The sequence below is a fragment of the Giraffa tippelskirchi genome, chromosome 3 (assembly GCF_054371585.1).
Source record: "Giraffa tippelskirchi isolate mGirTip1 chromosome 3, T2T-mGirTip1v1.2.pri, whole genome shotgun sequence".
NCBI classification, from domain to species: domain Eukaryota; kingdom Metazoa; phylum Chordata; class Mammalia; order Artiodactyla; family Giraffidae; genus Giraffa; species Giraffa tippelskirchi.
The window spans coordinates 96,105,705-96,121,656 of record NC_137277.1 but is presented as its reverse complement, the minus strand read 5'-3'; the positions used below and the strand labels follow the sequence as shown (position 1 = coordinate 96,121,656).

The 15,952-nt window shown below is 36.2% G+C and overlaps 1 protein-coding gene across 1 annotated transcript in view; it reads right to left on the bottom strand.

Annotated features, from left to right (window-relative positions):
• IFIH1 (interferon induced with helicase C domain 1) overlaps positions 1 to 15,952 on the bottom strand; it is a 57,215-nt gene that overhangs the window by 13,909 nt on the left and 27,354 nt on the right. The window contains exons 4-7 of the mRNA XM_081581590.1: positions 15,736 to 15,840; positions 9,914 to 10,134; positions 1,968 to 2,178; positions 700 to 917 (exon numbers count right to left, since the gene is read on the bottom strand). Of these exons, the coding sequence (XP_081437716.1) occupies positions 700 to 917; positions 1,968 to 2,178; positions 9,914 to 10,134; positions 15,736 to 15,840 (755 nt within the window). The remainder of the gene's footprint in view (positions 1 to 699; positions 918 to 1,967; positions 2,179 to 9,913; positions 10,135 to 15,735; positions 15,841 to 15,952) is intronic.

Here is a 15,952-nt window from a genome sequence, read left to right as displayed (position 1 = left end):
TTCTAGTAATAAATAGTATGTTGGAGAAAATAATTGTGCTTTTGTCTACTTATATGATTTTTACCAACTTCAACTTAAAAATAAGGGACTTAAAATGCAAATGCAATGCCTTCGTGTCAACATCTTGTGTGAATTACTCTAAATTCTTTCAGTGCTTGAGATTAACAATAGTACTATGTGTGTTGTTACCATTTGGGGGCAGCGGAGAAGTATGTTTTTAATTAAAGATTCTCATATCTCCATTTCCCATTTAATTTGAATTACCTGGAACCTGAGTATCACACAGAACAACAACAAAAAAAGGCACAGAAGAAAATATGTAATTTTGAAATTCACAGAATATGTAGGAAAATTAGAAACTTTCATAGTTTATGCATACTTCTATGAATAGATCATTAAGTTTGACAATTAAGGACAGATATTTAAAGGCAGGTATTTAATTTGTCCCATCTTTTCACTAAGTTTGCTCTCTATAAGTTTTTTGATATTGTTCTGTGTCACAGTAATTTATTAAGGCATTTACTCCTTTGTACAAGACTGAGTCTATTCACTTCAAAGCACATAGATTTCATTTAACTGATGAGCATGGAATACTATCCTTCATGCATTTCACAGCACTTGGACTTAATCTTACCCAAGAAGCACTAGCATTTGCTCTAACTTTGGTTTTTTGAATCATGTATAAATTTAATGACTTACTTTTAGAATGTGTTCTTCTGCTTTGGCTTGCTTGTTGGCTCCTCCAACACCTGGTGAGGCTGTTAGTCCCACTATCTGAGGTAAGGGAATCACTGATTTGTTTTCTTTCTTAAGTTTATTGTTTTTCAACTTCTGTTCCAAATAACGCCTCATGATGTTGTTATAGACTTCTTCTTTGTTGGTGTGATGGCATTCATCAATAATGATGAGAGAAAAGTCTTCAAAGGAAATTAAAGTGGTTTATTTGTCCATGTTGGCAAGATACAGTGAAAAGGTACCTTTAAGTTTAGGAAACTTAGCAGCCAAGTATCTTTAAAAAAAAGGGAAATGTAAGTATCCTAGCCACCTGTATACACAGATGTTTGTGCATATTAATCATGAAACTATCCCTGTTATTATCCCCATTTAATAGGTGAGTTTCAGAAAATTTATAGATCTAAAAAGTGTTATGGGATGGATATCAAATCCCGACTTATTCCCCAAAACTCTCAGGATTACATTTTTGTTCTTTAAGAAAATATTTAAAGTTGGCGAATTTTATCTTCATTCTATCAAATGAAAAACATTTAAAATGGAATAATTTTACCTTATTTTAACATTGCATTTAATTATTATGATCTTATATACTTCCTTCTCTGCCTTGCTCCTACCTTTTCTTCCTATCCCCCACAAAATAGAAAGGACTGTATTTATTCTACAGAGAAGAGGGCATATCTAACAGGATCCACTAAAACTTAGAAAGAACTTGGTGGTACTTAGAAACACTGAGTAAATTGGAAGTCCAGTAACTGTTTGGTTTAATAATGATATACTGATGCAGAATAAAGTGATCTAATTCAAAACTTATCCCACTTTTTGTTTGCTTCCCCAAGGAAGAAGGTTTTTAATGAAAACTTAAGCAATGGATGACAATCTAAATCAAAATTGTGGAGTAGGAGATTGGAGTTAGCAGATGTAAGCTTTTATATATAGAATGGATAAACAACAAGGTTGTAGAAGAGAATTATATTCAATATCCTATGATAAACAATAATGGAAATGAATATTAAAAAAATAATGTATATATGTATAAATGAATCATTTTGCTATACAGGAGAAATCAATACAACATTGTAAATCAACTACACTTCAATAAAAAATTGATAAAGCATAAAAATAATAAACATTTAAATATTTAATCAACTTTTAAAAACTTATTTAACTAATACAGTCCCTGTTACTACTATCAATATTAATACTATTTTACAAAAATAAACATTTCAACCAACCTGACAACTCTACACCATCATCTTCACCTTCTTCTGAGTTTAAAAGGGAGTTTTCAAGGATTTGAGCTGTACTGATAATAACGTCATGAGACTTGACAACTTCTGGAAATGTTATTTTCAATTGGGTATCACCACTTAATCTAGTAACATGATACCATTTCTTCAAAAATGGTTCGAACTCTTTGCGGAAGAGCTGTTCAACTAACGGTACCTTTAAAAATGCCAAAGTTAAAAAGAAAGAGAAAGCATTGTCAAACAAAAAGGGTATTGCTCAAAGGCCTACTATGTGCCAAGCATTAACAGAAATGTTTGCATTATAAGTTAATTAGATGTAACAGCTTATCCATCATTTCATTCATTCACATGTCAATAAGCATTTATTCAATGTCTTTTCATTAGGTGTAGACATTGTGTCTGGAACACAAAGATGTTTAAGGTATAGCTGACAATTCTCAGGAACTCTTTCTAGCCAAGCACATGGACCAAGACTCAAGAAAACAAAACAAATGATCACAACACAATGTGATAATTCTTCCATGGAAACAAAGAAAGTGACAGCAAAATGGAAGAAGCAACTTCCATTTTGGAAGGGTTTAGAAAAAATTTTAATCTTGTAAACCGTGGGTTGGTGAAGAGATAAACTAAAATTAAGCCTAAGTAAGAAACAAAATTTGAATTTTTAAAACAAAGTCAAGCTATAAAGGCTATAAACACCAAGAGTACTTTAAATTCAATATAACAGTTCACAGGACCCTTGTGGGCTGTAGAGTTGTTTGGGGATCAGGCCAGAGGCAACCTGCCTAAGGAATTGGAGGATGCAGAGAAGCAAAGGTAAGATGGTAAGATACTGCCTAGGAGAACAGGTGGAGGTGAAGGGATGGACTGCTAGACCAGCTTTGGTGGCTGAAAAAGAACAAAATAGCAAGTTCCTTAAAAAAAATAAAAATTGAGTTACTAATGATTCAACAATCCTACTCCTGGGCATATATCCAGAAAAGAGGAAAACCCTAATTTGAAAAGATACATTAATCTCAGTGTTCATAGCAGCACAATTTACAATAGACACGACATGGAAGCAACCTAAATGTCCATCAACATATGAATGCATAAAAAAGATGTTTTATATATACATATATATGTATATATAAAACAGAATATTACTCAGCCACAAAAAGAATGCAATAATGCCACTTGAAGCAACATGGATGGACACAGAGATTATCTTATTAAGTGAACTAAGTCAAAAAGAAAAAGAAAAATATCATATGATATAACTTATACATGTAATCTCTCCTTGGAAGAAAAACTATGACAAAATTTGACAGCATATTAAAAAGTGGAGACATCACTTTCCTGAGAGAGGTCCATTTAGTCAAAGCTATGGTTTTTCCAGTAGTCATGTACAGATGTGACAGTAGGACCATAAATAAGGTTGAGCTCTGAAGAACTGATGCTTTCAAACTGTGATGCTGGAGAAGATTCTTGAGAGTCTGTTAGATTGCAAGGAGATCCAATCAGTCCATCCTAAAGGAAATCAACCCTGGATATTCATTGGAAGGACTGATGATGAAGCTGAAGCTCCAGTACTTTGGCAACCTGATGTAAAGACTCACTGGAAAAGACCCTGATGCTGGGAAAGACTGAGGGCAGGAGGAGAAGAGGGCAACAGAGGATGAGATGATTAGACAGCATCACTGACTCAACGGACATGAGTTCGAACAAACTCCAGAATGTAGTAGAGGACAGAGGAGCATGGCATTGAGGTTGGACATGACTTAGTGACTGAACAACAATGTATGTATAAACTAAAAAAAATACCAATGAACTAAATGTAATCTAACGTAATCTAAAATACAAATGAACTTACTTACAAAGTAGAAACAGACTCACAGACACAGAAAACAAACTTATGGGAGTTCCCAGGTGACGTAATGATTAGGATTCTGGCTTTCACTGCTATGGCCCAGGTTCAATCCCTTGTCTGAGAACTGAGACCTGCAAGGCTTGCACTGTTTTGCCCCTGAGCCTAGTGCTGAATTGGAGGAGTGCTGTCAGTTCTTCAGTCCTGCATTCACAATGCCCAATGATGTCATTACTCTGCATTCTACCTCAATTTACATTTAGAAATGTCCAGCCTCGGTAACAGCTGAACCTGTTCAAAGTGTTAAGGTTTTGTTGCTCAGTAGAGAACAAAGGACTTGAGTCTTTGTATGTTGTAGTGACTACTGAAGGTGACTGAGTTGACACCTCAAGGCTCTCACATCACCAGTCATTTCGAATAGCTCGATTACTAGGGAAAGGAATAACCGAGCCTCTGTTGTTGTTTAGTTGGAAAGGAATAACCGGGCCTCTGTTGTTGTTTAGTTGCTGAGTTGTATCCATCTCTTAGCGAACTCACAGACTGTGGCCCACCAGGCCCCTCTGTCCACGGGCTTTCCCAGGCAAGAATACGAGAGTGGAGTGCCATTTCCTTCTCCAAGAGATCTTCCTGAACCAGGCCATCTTGAAGGTCATATCCTAGGAGAAGCTGTACAGTGGAAGCCCAGGAATGTACAGCGTGGCAAATAAAGTTGGCAGAAAGAGTTTCAAGGGCAAACATCAAAGAACGAACATTACATTTTTCCTCATGCAATTATCTGATAATGTGATCAGTGGTTATCTTATAGTGGTCTGTAAGGTACGTGCTATTCATTTTTTAAAATTTGAGATGAACTCTGTTTATGTGAAAAATAAGGGCTGGCTGACCCTCCTAGCTGGAGAAAACCAAGGAAGAACACGTCTTTGTATTATTATTTAGTAGAAACGGTGAGGGCTCCTAAGAGTGAATGTAGGAGGGGGAAGGGGGCTAAATGGAGCCCATGAATTCCAAGGAAACAGAGTGAATAAATAACAAAGCTTGGTAAGTGAAAGAATATAACACAGGGTTGAAAGAGAAAATTTCACTTAGTTGTTTTTCTCCCTCCAAAGTAAGATCTGTTGTCTATCTGTCACAAAATCAATTGAGAGATTTGGAGAACACAGACTCCCAAGCCCCATTCAAGAACTACTGAATCTAGAGACTGACCATATTTAGGACAGAGTCTTGAAGCCTGCACTTTATGAAGCTTCCAATATGACATTTAAGTCTTTTCAAATTTTTTTAAAAGAGAACCACAGCTCTTTCTTTTCTTCCACAAAGTCATTTCTGATTCACTTTTATAGGACTATTCTTTTCATTCTACTTATACAAGACAGAGGAAATAATCTAAGAAGGAAGTCAGTAAAAAAGATTCCGAGGAAGTAAAGGAAGAGTAAATGTAGTGGAGATTGCATGCTCCAGAGGAGAGAAAAGTGAGCTCTGAAAACAAATACTCCAGCTACTTGCTTATTGTGTGACCTTGGACAAGTCACTTAATCATCTCTATCTCCAATTAACAAAGTCAGGAAAATATCAAACTGTGATGGAAGTGTTATGAAAAATAAATGAAATAGAGGCTGACATAGTGCCAGTACTCAGAAAACTTCCCTGGTATTTCACCATCTTTTTATTCTAGTAGTAGAGAATGGTAGAATGGAGGACCAGTTCCCTTCAGAAGAAAAGGGTTCAAGTCTCAACTCTGCTGCAGATGATTCCTGACAGGCCAATTAAAGCCCAAAGCCTCGGTTTCCTGATTGCTAAAATGGTGATATTTATGGTTACTAAAAAGAAGAGCTGTGTGATTTTAATGAGAGAATGTAAAGTGCATCACGATTGTCATTATTATATTAATACACAGCTCTCATTTCCTAGACCATAGATTCCTTGAGGGCAGGCTCTGCATTTTATTTGTCTTTAAATTCTCTCATGCTGCTGAATCATTTAAGAATCTCTATACGATGGAGTAGAAAAGGAAATGGCAACCCACTCCAGAATTTTTGCCTGGGAAATCCCATAGACAGAGAGCCTGGTAGGCTACAGTCCATGGGGTTGCAAGAGTCACACGTGACTTAGAGACTAAACCACCACCACCGTGGTCTGGAGTGGCATAGAAATCTGAGGTTCTGCCCATAAAGGATGGGCTGAGATATTCCAAAGAAGCAGCGTATTTTGGTCTACAGAACAAAAAGACGTTGTCACAGGAGGTGGCAGGTGTTGGAAATCCTGAGACTACTTTGGGTGGCATTGACTTCCTCCTGAAGGACACAAAGAGAGCCAGATGCAAGCCTGACATGGCTAATTGGGAGGTGTGTGGTCCTCTTGGAGCCTTTTCCTGAGATGTGACAGAGTGCCTGCCAAGACTAATCAAACCCAAATGCTACCCACTTCTGCTGAATCATATGGGGCTGTATTATAGCATCTGAAGGAACCTGGGATTTCTCTCTCATGATGTTGAAGTCCTAGATAGGAAATAGAAAGTCTGGGAACACAGGTGGTGTTTTCATTTCTCCCTGCATCTGAAGGCGATAACTTTGGAAAGGATAGAGAAAGGGAGATAAAAGTAAATGGTATTAGGAAACAGGATTTCTCCTTTCTAGATCAAGGGTTGTAATATTAATGCCTTGCCATTGGGCCAAATACAGAAAGCAGGTTATGTTGACTTACTGGGTCAGAGATTATCTGATTCAATCAAAAGAATTAAAGCTGAAATTACTTTAGAATTCAAAGCAATGGGATAATAAATAAAATGATTATTAGGGAAGATCTAGTGGAGAGATTTCCAGTAATTCCTAGGGAAAAACAAGAGGGAAGCAGATCAGAAATTGGACCCATGCCTTAAATGTCTACAGACCAATGCAATGGATATGAATAATTAATGAGGATAATTTCACATTTAAATATGGGTGCAAATGTGAATTCATAAGTATCACCTTGATCCAATGGGATGAATGATTCACAGCCAGAATATAGCACTGAGAGGATGAGGAGTTATACAAAAAGGAAGGTGCATGAGATACACACAAATATATGAGATTTGAAAAGATTAATCAAGATTAATAATATGAAAAAGAGAAGTATAAACCTAAGTATTTGCATGTAGGCTCAAAATTAACCTCCAAAAATAACTAGAGAGGTCTAGTTTAACAGATCTTCAAATTAAAATAAGCTAAGACTTCTTAGGTTATGGAAAACTTCAGACAAGTCTGTGGGTGCCAGCACTGGTGACAAAAGGCAAACCCGGTCATGGATCACACGTCACATCTCATCTTTCCTGTACTCTGTACTGACTGTACCTACAGTATTTTGTCCAACCCTAAACACTGTGTTTTAACAGGGTCTTAGTTAATGTCTGAAAAAATATGAGCTCTCAGGAAGATGAAAAGTCTGGAAACTACATTATATTAAGAACATATAAGAGAACTGGAAGTATTTATCACAGGAAACTAAAAGAAAAATCCCTCTGGAGTCATATGATGCTTGATGTCTTTTCTTTGTGAAAGGCTATCATAAGGCAGAAAAATTAAGATTCAGATTACTCTGTATATTACAGCAGAAAGAATGCTAAGCAATGAGTGTGGGTTACAGAGAAACAGATTTTGATGAATACAGGTATGTCTTTCTAACAGTGTCAGTTGTTCAAAGAATGGATTGAGCTCTCTTGTTAGAAGGAGGACCTTCTTAATATTAGAAGTTACTCAGCAGAGGTGAGAGAACCACTTGGCAATAAATGAAAACCGGATCTGATAGGCTTCTTTCAACTCTTGTAGTCTATGATGCTGGATAAAGGAAGTAAAGGAAGCTGATGAATCAAAAGTAACTCCTAGGTTTTGAGGTTACATGCTTTGGAGGAGGTAATATAACCAACAGAGAGACAGACAAGGGAAGGAGAGATCTTTGGGAGAGTAAATGAAGGGAATGAGTTTGAGGAAATGGAAGAATGTTCACATATCAAGAGCATCAGTTTAAGTCATTTCAAATCCAATTAATTTTGCTCTTTTCTCTGGACCTGGCACTTTAGACCTTGTTGATTGGCTAAGGAATTGCAATTTATTAGTTGTTAAGGTGAGGAGGAAGGAAGGGAAGAAGGAACTAATATTCACTGAGTCACTCTTAGACTTTAAATAGATTATCTCATTTAAACTTCCAACCCTGTATAGGGTAGTGTTATTTTACTCACTTTACAGATGAGGAAATTAAAGTGAGAGAAGTTCATAATTTGCCCAAGATCAAATTACTGGTAGATAGAAATAGTATTCACACGTAGATTTGTTTTATTCCAAAAGATAATAACCTTATTAATAAGGAAAATATATGAACAGCCATGGGAAAAAAATTCTAATGTATCACCATCACCACACATACACACACACAAATTGTTCTAACAGTTTGGGCATATAAGTATAAAGGAACAGTATTTAGGCTTATGGTGTATATACAAAATGCTTTTGGAGTTACATGATAGAAATCATTAAGATCATGGATTCTGAGTATATTTCTCTAATACTGAAAAGCAGACTACAACTAAAACTTTCAGGATGATAGAAATCAAAAAAATAGAGGAAAGTTACACATATAGTCTATAATTATATTTTCTGTAAAGGAGCAAATGTGAATCTAGCCACCATTGGTAATGGGAAAAGATTGTTTTTGGCCATGGAAACTGTACTCAATTTTACTCCATAAAATGGTAAAGATTAATATCCTCAAGTTGCAAACTTATAAACTAATAAACTCTGATAAATCTGAATAAAGTTCAACTAGACTTTGATTAAAATGGAGACTTATACCTGTTTATGAAGATAGACTTTAAAAATCCTAAGATAAAAATATTAAAGCAAAATCTCAGTTGCATTGAATGATATATGTGTATATATATGTATATATATATTTTACAACTATAAAAACTATTTGAAAATTATTTATCTATTAAACTTGATATAAATCAGTCAAATATTCACTTAATTTTCTCTTCATTTTCAAACCAAATTATATATATTCTGAATAAAGAGCCGACTTGCCACTTTTGACTGAGGGTCAGTGGTTAAAGAGGGCTTCCCAGGTGGTAGCCCAGGTGATGCTAGTGGTAAAAACCCGCCTGCCAATGCAGAAGACACAAGAGACACAGGTTCAACACGACAGAAGCGACTTAGCATGCACACACTCATGCACGGTGGTTAAAGAGACTCTAGAACACAGTGGTTAAGCCTAGATTCCAGTGATATTTTGAGGTCATTTATGTCCATATGCAATGGTAAGTCAGTACTAGTTCACCATAAAGAAAATCTGGGCAAATACGCTCTTTATACATCAGTATAAATTAGAGACATTATTAAAAACAGAGACATTACCCTGCCTACAAAGGTCTGTATAGTCAAAGCTACGGTTTTTCCAGTAGTCATGTACAGATGCGAGAGCTGGACAATAAATATGGCTGAATGCCAAAGAACTGATACTTTTGAACTGTGGTGTTAGAGAAGACTCTTGAGAGTCCCTTGGACAGCAAGGAGATCAAACCAGTCAATCCTAAAGGAAATCAACACTGAATATTCATTGGAAGGACTGATGCTGAAGCTGAAGCTCCAATACTTTGGCCACCTGATGCAAAGAGTTGCCTCATTGGAAAAGATCTTGATGCTGGGAAAGACTGAGGGCAGGAGGAGAAGGGGATGACAGAGGACAAGATGGCATCACCGCCTCAATGGACATGAGTTTGAGCCAGCTCCAGAAGTTGGTGATGAACAGGGAAGCCTGGCGTGCTGCAGTCTGGGGTCGCAAAGAATCAGACATGACTGAGCAACTGAACAACAGTACGTCAGTACAGCTCTTTGATTTCATGTTCTGGTTTAATAGGAAAAAAAATCTACTTTAATGGCTAATAATTTAGATATTAGAGAGAACTGAAAAAACAAAGATTTAAAATAAATTACTCATTTTGACATTTTTCCTAATTAAATCTGTGTGATCTATTGTTACAAACATCACTATACAAATGCTTCAGAAAAAATAATATGAAAATAAAGCATGTTCTATTTATGTGCTGTCTGAATACCTTATTGACGAGCACCATAACTTTTCCAGGTTCAGATGCTATTTTCTTCTTGTCCAAGTGATCCTTGGCAATGTAAATGGCCACTCTGGTTTTCCCACTCCCTGTAGGGAGGCATATAATGATGTTCTTCCCCTCCAGGGCAGGCTGGGCCACTTCCAGCTGGTAAGGCCTGAGATTCAGTTCTGGCTCGGGGGATGCTCTTTGAGCCACACTCTCATCATCTGAAGGAGGTTAAAAGGAAGAAAATTAAGGAAACAGACAACAAAATAACTAAGGCTAGGAAGCCTGAAATGGAACATGGGCCCCTTGCAGCTTAAATCTCCTTTCATATGGTGTCCAAACCAATCCATTTTCTGTTTTCTGTACCAAACGGGTGTCAGCTCTCTGTATTTGCAAGGATACAGCCCAAGCATTCTAGAAGTGGCCTAGGGCATGGGAATGGAGAGGGAAGGGATTAACAGGATGGAGGACTAGGAGGGGGCAACACAGAGAAGTCTTTTCAGAGAGTGGGCAAAGCCAAGTGGAAATGACTGCGCTGCAGGCTTGATAGTTGATGATTCTTAATGCCTCAGACTTACCATTTCTTTGTGGAACCATTCTACTCCACCCAATTCTCTTTCACCAACAAATCAAGAGGGACTGGGAAAGTAGGACTCCTTGTTCTATATTCCCTCTCACTTTTTTTTTTTTTGCTTTTTTAAAATTTTTTAAATTTTTTTATAAGTTTATTTATTTTAGTTGGGGGCTAATTACTTTACAATATTGTAATAGTTTTTGCCATACATTGACATGAATCAGCCATGGGTTTACATGTGTTCCCCTTCCTGGACCCCCCACCCACCTCCCTCCCCATCCCATCCCTCTGGGTCATCCCATTGCCCCGGCCCTGAGCCCTTGTCTCATGCATCGAACATGGAATGGTGTTCTGTTTCACATATAATATACATGTTTCAATGCTATTCTCCCAGAACGTCCCACCCTTACCTTCTCCCTCAGACTTTTTATTGCAAAGAAATACTAAAGCTGATGCTACTTTCCTTCATGTGCAAAACTTTACCTGACAAACCAAATACCTAAAAATGGTTCCCCCAGACTAATTTTTGCCATTTAAGGCAACCAGATTCAACAGAAGCTGTATTTAGGGAAAAGGTGCTAGCCTTTTCCATGCTAGCCTTCAATCTGTAAGTGTGCAGTGAAAGATGAAAAACATTTTGTTGGTTCATACTGGATTGTGACTAATTTTGCTATTTAGCTTTGAATGTGATTTTTATTACTTTCTTATAGGTATGTCTCCACATATTAATGTTTTCCTGAAACTCAAAGCACAATACATTAAAAATATTTTCAGCTAGCGTAGATCTCTACATTTAAAATACTGATAAAATACATACTAACATACATTAATTTCATAAACATTAGAATAAAATCATCATAGTATATCTTGGTTTAAATATATATTTTTAGAAGTGACTGAGTTTATCTAGATTAGTCAAGGGAAAAGATCTAAAAATGTATAACTTATCATGTGGAATGCAGTAAAATAAATATTGTATCAATTTAAAAGCCCATCTTTTGCTTTATGTAATCACAAGAAAAAAAAAGAAATGACAGCACTTATCAGTATTTCATTACACATGAAGTAAGCATTCTCTCTCTTATCAATGAGTGCAATAAAATTAAACTAACAGAATCCCATTACCTTCAAAAAAGTTGCTGATTGTTCCATTTCAGCAACTGGATGATTCTGTTTAACTGGGTTTTAACTTGCTGTGATAGCACTATCTGAACAGGTAGGAAAATTCACACCAAATACCACTTAGTAAGAGTCATCTACTAACCTGGCAGGAAATTTGCCTTCTGTATGGATGAGTAAACATATATGCAATACATTTACGTTATCATTGGCTCATCTGCTGAGTCATTTATTAGGATTGTCAGGAAGAACTCATTCAAGATCACCAGCTTTTATGACCCAGAGGGATAGGATGGGGAGGGAGATGGGAGGGGGGTTCAGGATGGGGAACACATGTACACCCGTGGTGGATCTGTGTCAATGTGTGGCAAAACCACTACAATACTGTAAAGTAATTAGCCTCCAATTAAAATAAATAAATTAAAAAAAACCCAGAAGAATGGATAAAGAAGATGTGGTGGATATATACAGGGGAATATTACTCAGCCATAAAAAATGAATTTGAGTCAGTTGTAGTGAGGTGGGTGAACCTAGAGCCTGTTACATAGAGTGAAGTAAGTCAGAAAGAGAATAACAAATATCATACAGTAGAGGAGGTTTGAAATAAACACAAATCTGTGGGGAAAAAAATTAAAATTAAATTAAAAATAAAAACATACATTGACAAGTTTTCTTTCCATGCTTGTCTTTGAACTCTATAGCAATTATAATAACCCATCCTCTATTATATTTACATAAGATTCAAGTTGACTTAAGAATATCATTGTGCTGTGCTCAGTCGTGTCTGACTCTGCGACCCCATGGACTGTAGCCCGCCAGGCTCCTCTGTCCATGGAATTTTCCAGGCAAAAATACTGGAGTGGGTTGTCACTTCCTACTCCAGACAATCTTCCTGACCAAGGGATCTAAACCATGACTATTGTGACTTCTGCATTGGCAAGGGGGTTCTTTACCACTAGTGCCACCTGGGAAGCCCAGATAGCTCAATATCATCCATATTTTTCTGAGTCAAGTCCAGGAAACTTGATTGGTAGCCTCAAGTTTAAAAGAGAGGCTCAGAGTGAATATGGAAAAAATCAGAGTTGGATTCATTGTGAGGATAGCATCCAAAGAAAAAGAGCTGGGTGAGTGCTAAATATTCAGCCTGATTCTTGCCTTATCACATCCTCTGACACAGGAATGGAAGAATACATCCACATACGCAATGAAAAGAGAATTTTCTCTTGTCTGTCACCAGAAGGAGAGAATTGGGCTGGTGTCAGGGAGCCAGGAGCCAATTTCCTTTATAAAAAAAAAAATGTTTGGGTTTTGTTTGTTTGTTGTTTGCTTCTTTTTGGCTCTCTTCGAAAAAGCAAAATTAATTAAATGCAATAACGAAAATGGTATTTAAAGTATGCACAGGCTTTGAATAATATTGTGCCCATCCTCTATAACAAGTATTTATCAAAGACCTTAAAATTATACTATACTATACAAATGGTCAAAAAATGAAATCAAATAAGGCTTAAATAATAACATTCTATTGAAACTACACCATGTGGCAAATTTCATTCTCACATTGATTTTTGACAGCTGAGTTATTCTTGGAGAGAAAAGGTCTGTCACTGCATGTGTTTGAAAATGACAAAGTATTCCTTTACCTATAGTATGTAACCTCAGAAAAATACACCATTCCAGCTGGACAAATATTAATAGATATTACCTCAAAATAGTAAGGAAATACTTTTTACATATCAGGCCAATGTGCATTGCCAAAAACATTGTCACTTTGCAAGAAGGAGTATATCTCTCTGAGAATGAGGAACAGAAGAACAAAAAAGCCTCTCACGGTATAATTAAAATATTTGAACGTCAAAAGTACCACTAATTATGCTTTACTATGGCATAATAATACTATGAAGGAACATAATGTCACATCCACGATTCTGATGCCTCATAATGTCACCTCTAAATGTGGACAAAGGGCGTGTGGAATAGGGTCCCTTTGATGTCAACTTCAGAAATTAAAACATAATCCCAAACACTGCAATGCTTTCAGTGAGTCAATGTGTGTTTAACAATTTGCAGTTTACATAAACCTATCTTAAACTGATTTGTATGTCAACTTAGAACATGCACATGAAAGAAAGGAATTTCATAATTTTATGATTTCAGAATTTTGCTATCCACTATGCAATCTTATACCCAATAGTCTTTATTCCTAAGCACTAACCATCCAGAACTTCAATGAGTTGCCCTTTAAAAATGTGTTTGCCTTCAAATGTATTTGCTTTTGGAAATGTATTTGCTTTTTAAAAGTAGGTTGCATTCAGATTTATCACGCCTTTCATGCCATATTGAAGACTGAAAATCAGTAAATAGTTGCATTTGCTAACAGTGCTAAACAGACAAAATGCCCTGCACATAGAGGATATCTATTAGATAGTTATTAAATGAATGAATATTGTCGAAAAGCCCTTACTCAGGCAAACAAAAATTAGGAGAAGGTCCAGAAGATTAAAGCAATCATAAAGATGTTAAATATTAGCTAGAGTGTATTTTGAGTTCTAGTATCAATAGCATTTAATAAAAATGTTAATTATTAAATTTAACAGTTGTATAACAAGCACAGAAAAAACAAATAAAAGCCACAGAAATATGCACATGCCAAGAACTTAACATTAACACTGACTAAATTGAACGGAAAATTAATTAACCCTTTCTAATCAACATTAAAGTTATGATTGACATTTGGTGAATTGAGGTTCCTCAAATCAACTTGTTCTAAGTTATTTGGGGGTTATTAAGAGACAAGAGCATTTAAATAAAAGAGGTGGTACGTTTTCTTTGGGAAAGCTTTCAGGGCAGATGGCCATCTTTATGTAAACTGTTTTGCCCTTTTAGGCCTATTGTAGATGTCAATCTCTATAATCCTTCAGACAATGCAGGGTAGTCTGAAGTACACAATATTTTCTAAGTGTTTTCTATAACTCAGTCACAGAACCAATAAAGAATAGTTTCTTAATTTGCCATTTTGCTGCTGCTTCTTTGCTGGCCATATTGCAAAACACTGATTTTTGTTTGCACTGATTTGTTAATTTTAATTATAAAATATTTCAAACACACAAATATTAGAAAGACGTGCAAGGGCCCATCACCCATTCTTAATGTTAACATTTCACCTCAGTAGTAATAATGGAAATGCACATTCAAAGGACAGAAAGAAGAGATAAGAAATGGATCAGACTGACCAAAGTTAGGGAGTCTGATAACAGGAAGTCTTGCTAAAGTGTGGAGATGGGAAGAGGCCCTCTTATTTACTGTGTGTGTGTGTGTGTGTGTGTGTGTGTGTGTGTGTGTGTGTGCTCAGTTGCTAAATTGTGTCTGACTCTTTGTGACTCTATGGACTGTAATCTTTCCGGGCTCCTCTGTCCATGGGATTTTCCAGGCAAGAATACAGGAGTAGGTTGCCATTTCCTTCTCCAGGAGATATTCTTGACCCAGGGATTGAACCCACATCTCTTGCTTGGCAGGCAGACTCTTTACCACTGCACTACCTGGGAAGTGGGTGGGATATTAAACTGATACAAAGAACAATTTGGGAAATATCTAGTAAATTTCTCATTTAGTGATGAAAATAGTTTGCAAACTCAATTAAAGAGATGTTTATAAATATTGAAATTCTTTTAACTATGTGTGTATATTCTAATGCTTAAGAGGGATTCACTAAATGCCATTAACTATAGTCATACTCATTTCATTTATATCACTTTTATTTATAATGTATTTTAATTTTTTAAAATGCAGGGGTTGGAAATAAATGTATAAAATTGAGTATATAATTTAAAAGCAGTCAAATTAATTGAAACAGATCACATAAATAAAATAGATTACATGGTTCTATGGAATGTGGCATATGCCAGACCAAAAAGCTATGTACCAGATCAAAATTAGAGACCTTGAGTCTAAGACTTGTGAGTTGTACTTTTCAAGAAAGTGAATGGCAAAGTTCCAAAACTATTTCAACTGTAGAAAAGAATTGCTTTAATTGCATAAATACATTAGGGAGGGTATGAACAGCCCCCATGCATTCCACTATATGGTGTCTTATTTCACACTTTTTAAGGTTTACACAACAGTTAGGCAGTACCTGAATCACTTCCCATGGTGCCTGAATCACTGCCCATGTTGCTGTTATGTCCAAGACTTTCATCTAAGCAGCTGACACTTCCTTCTGCCAAACTTGTGTCTGATTCTGCAAAGGAAAACATTTTAAAATATTTTAAAAATATTTCTGAGAATAAACGTATTTTAACTGCACACCTCTACAGCACACAGTACATACAGTTCAATGCATGTGGAGAAGG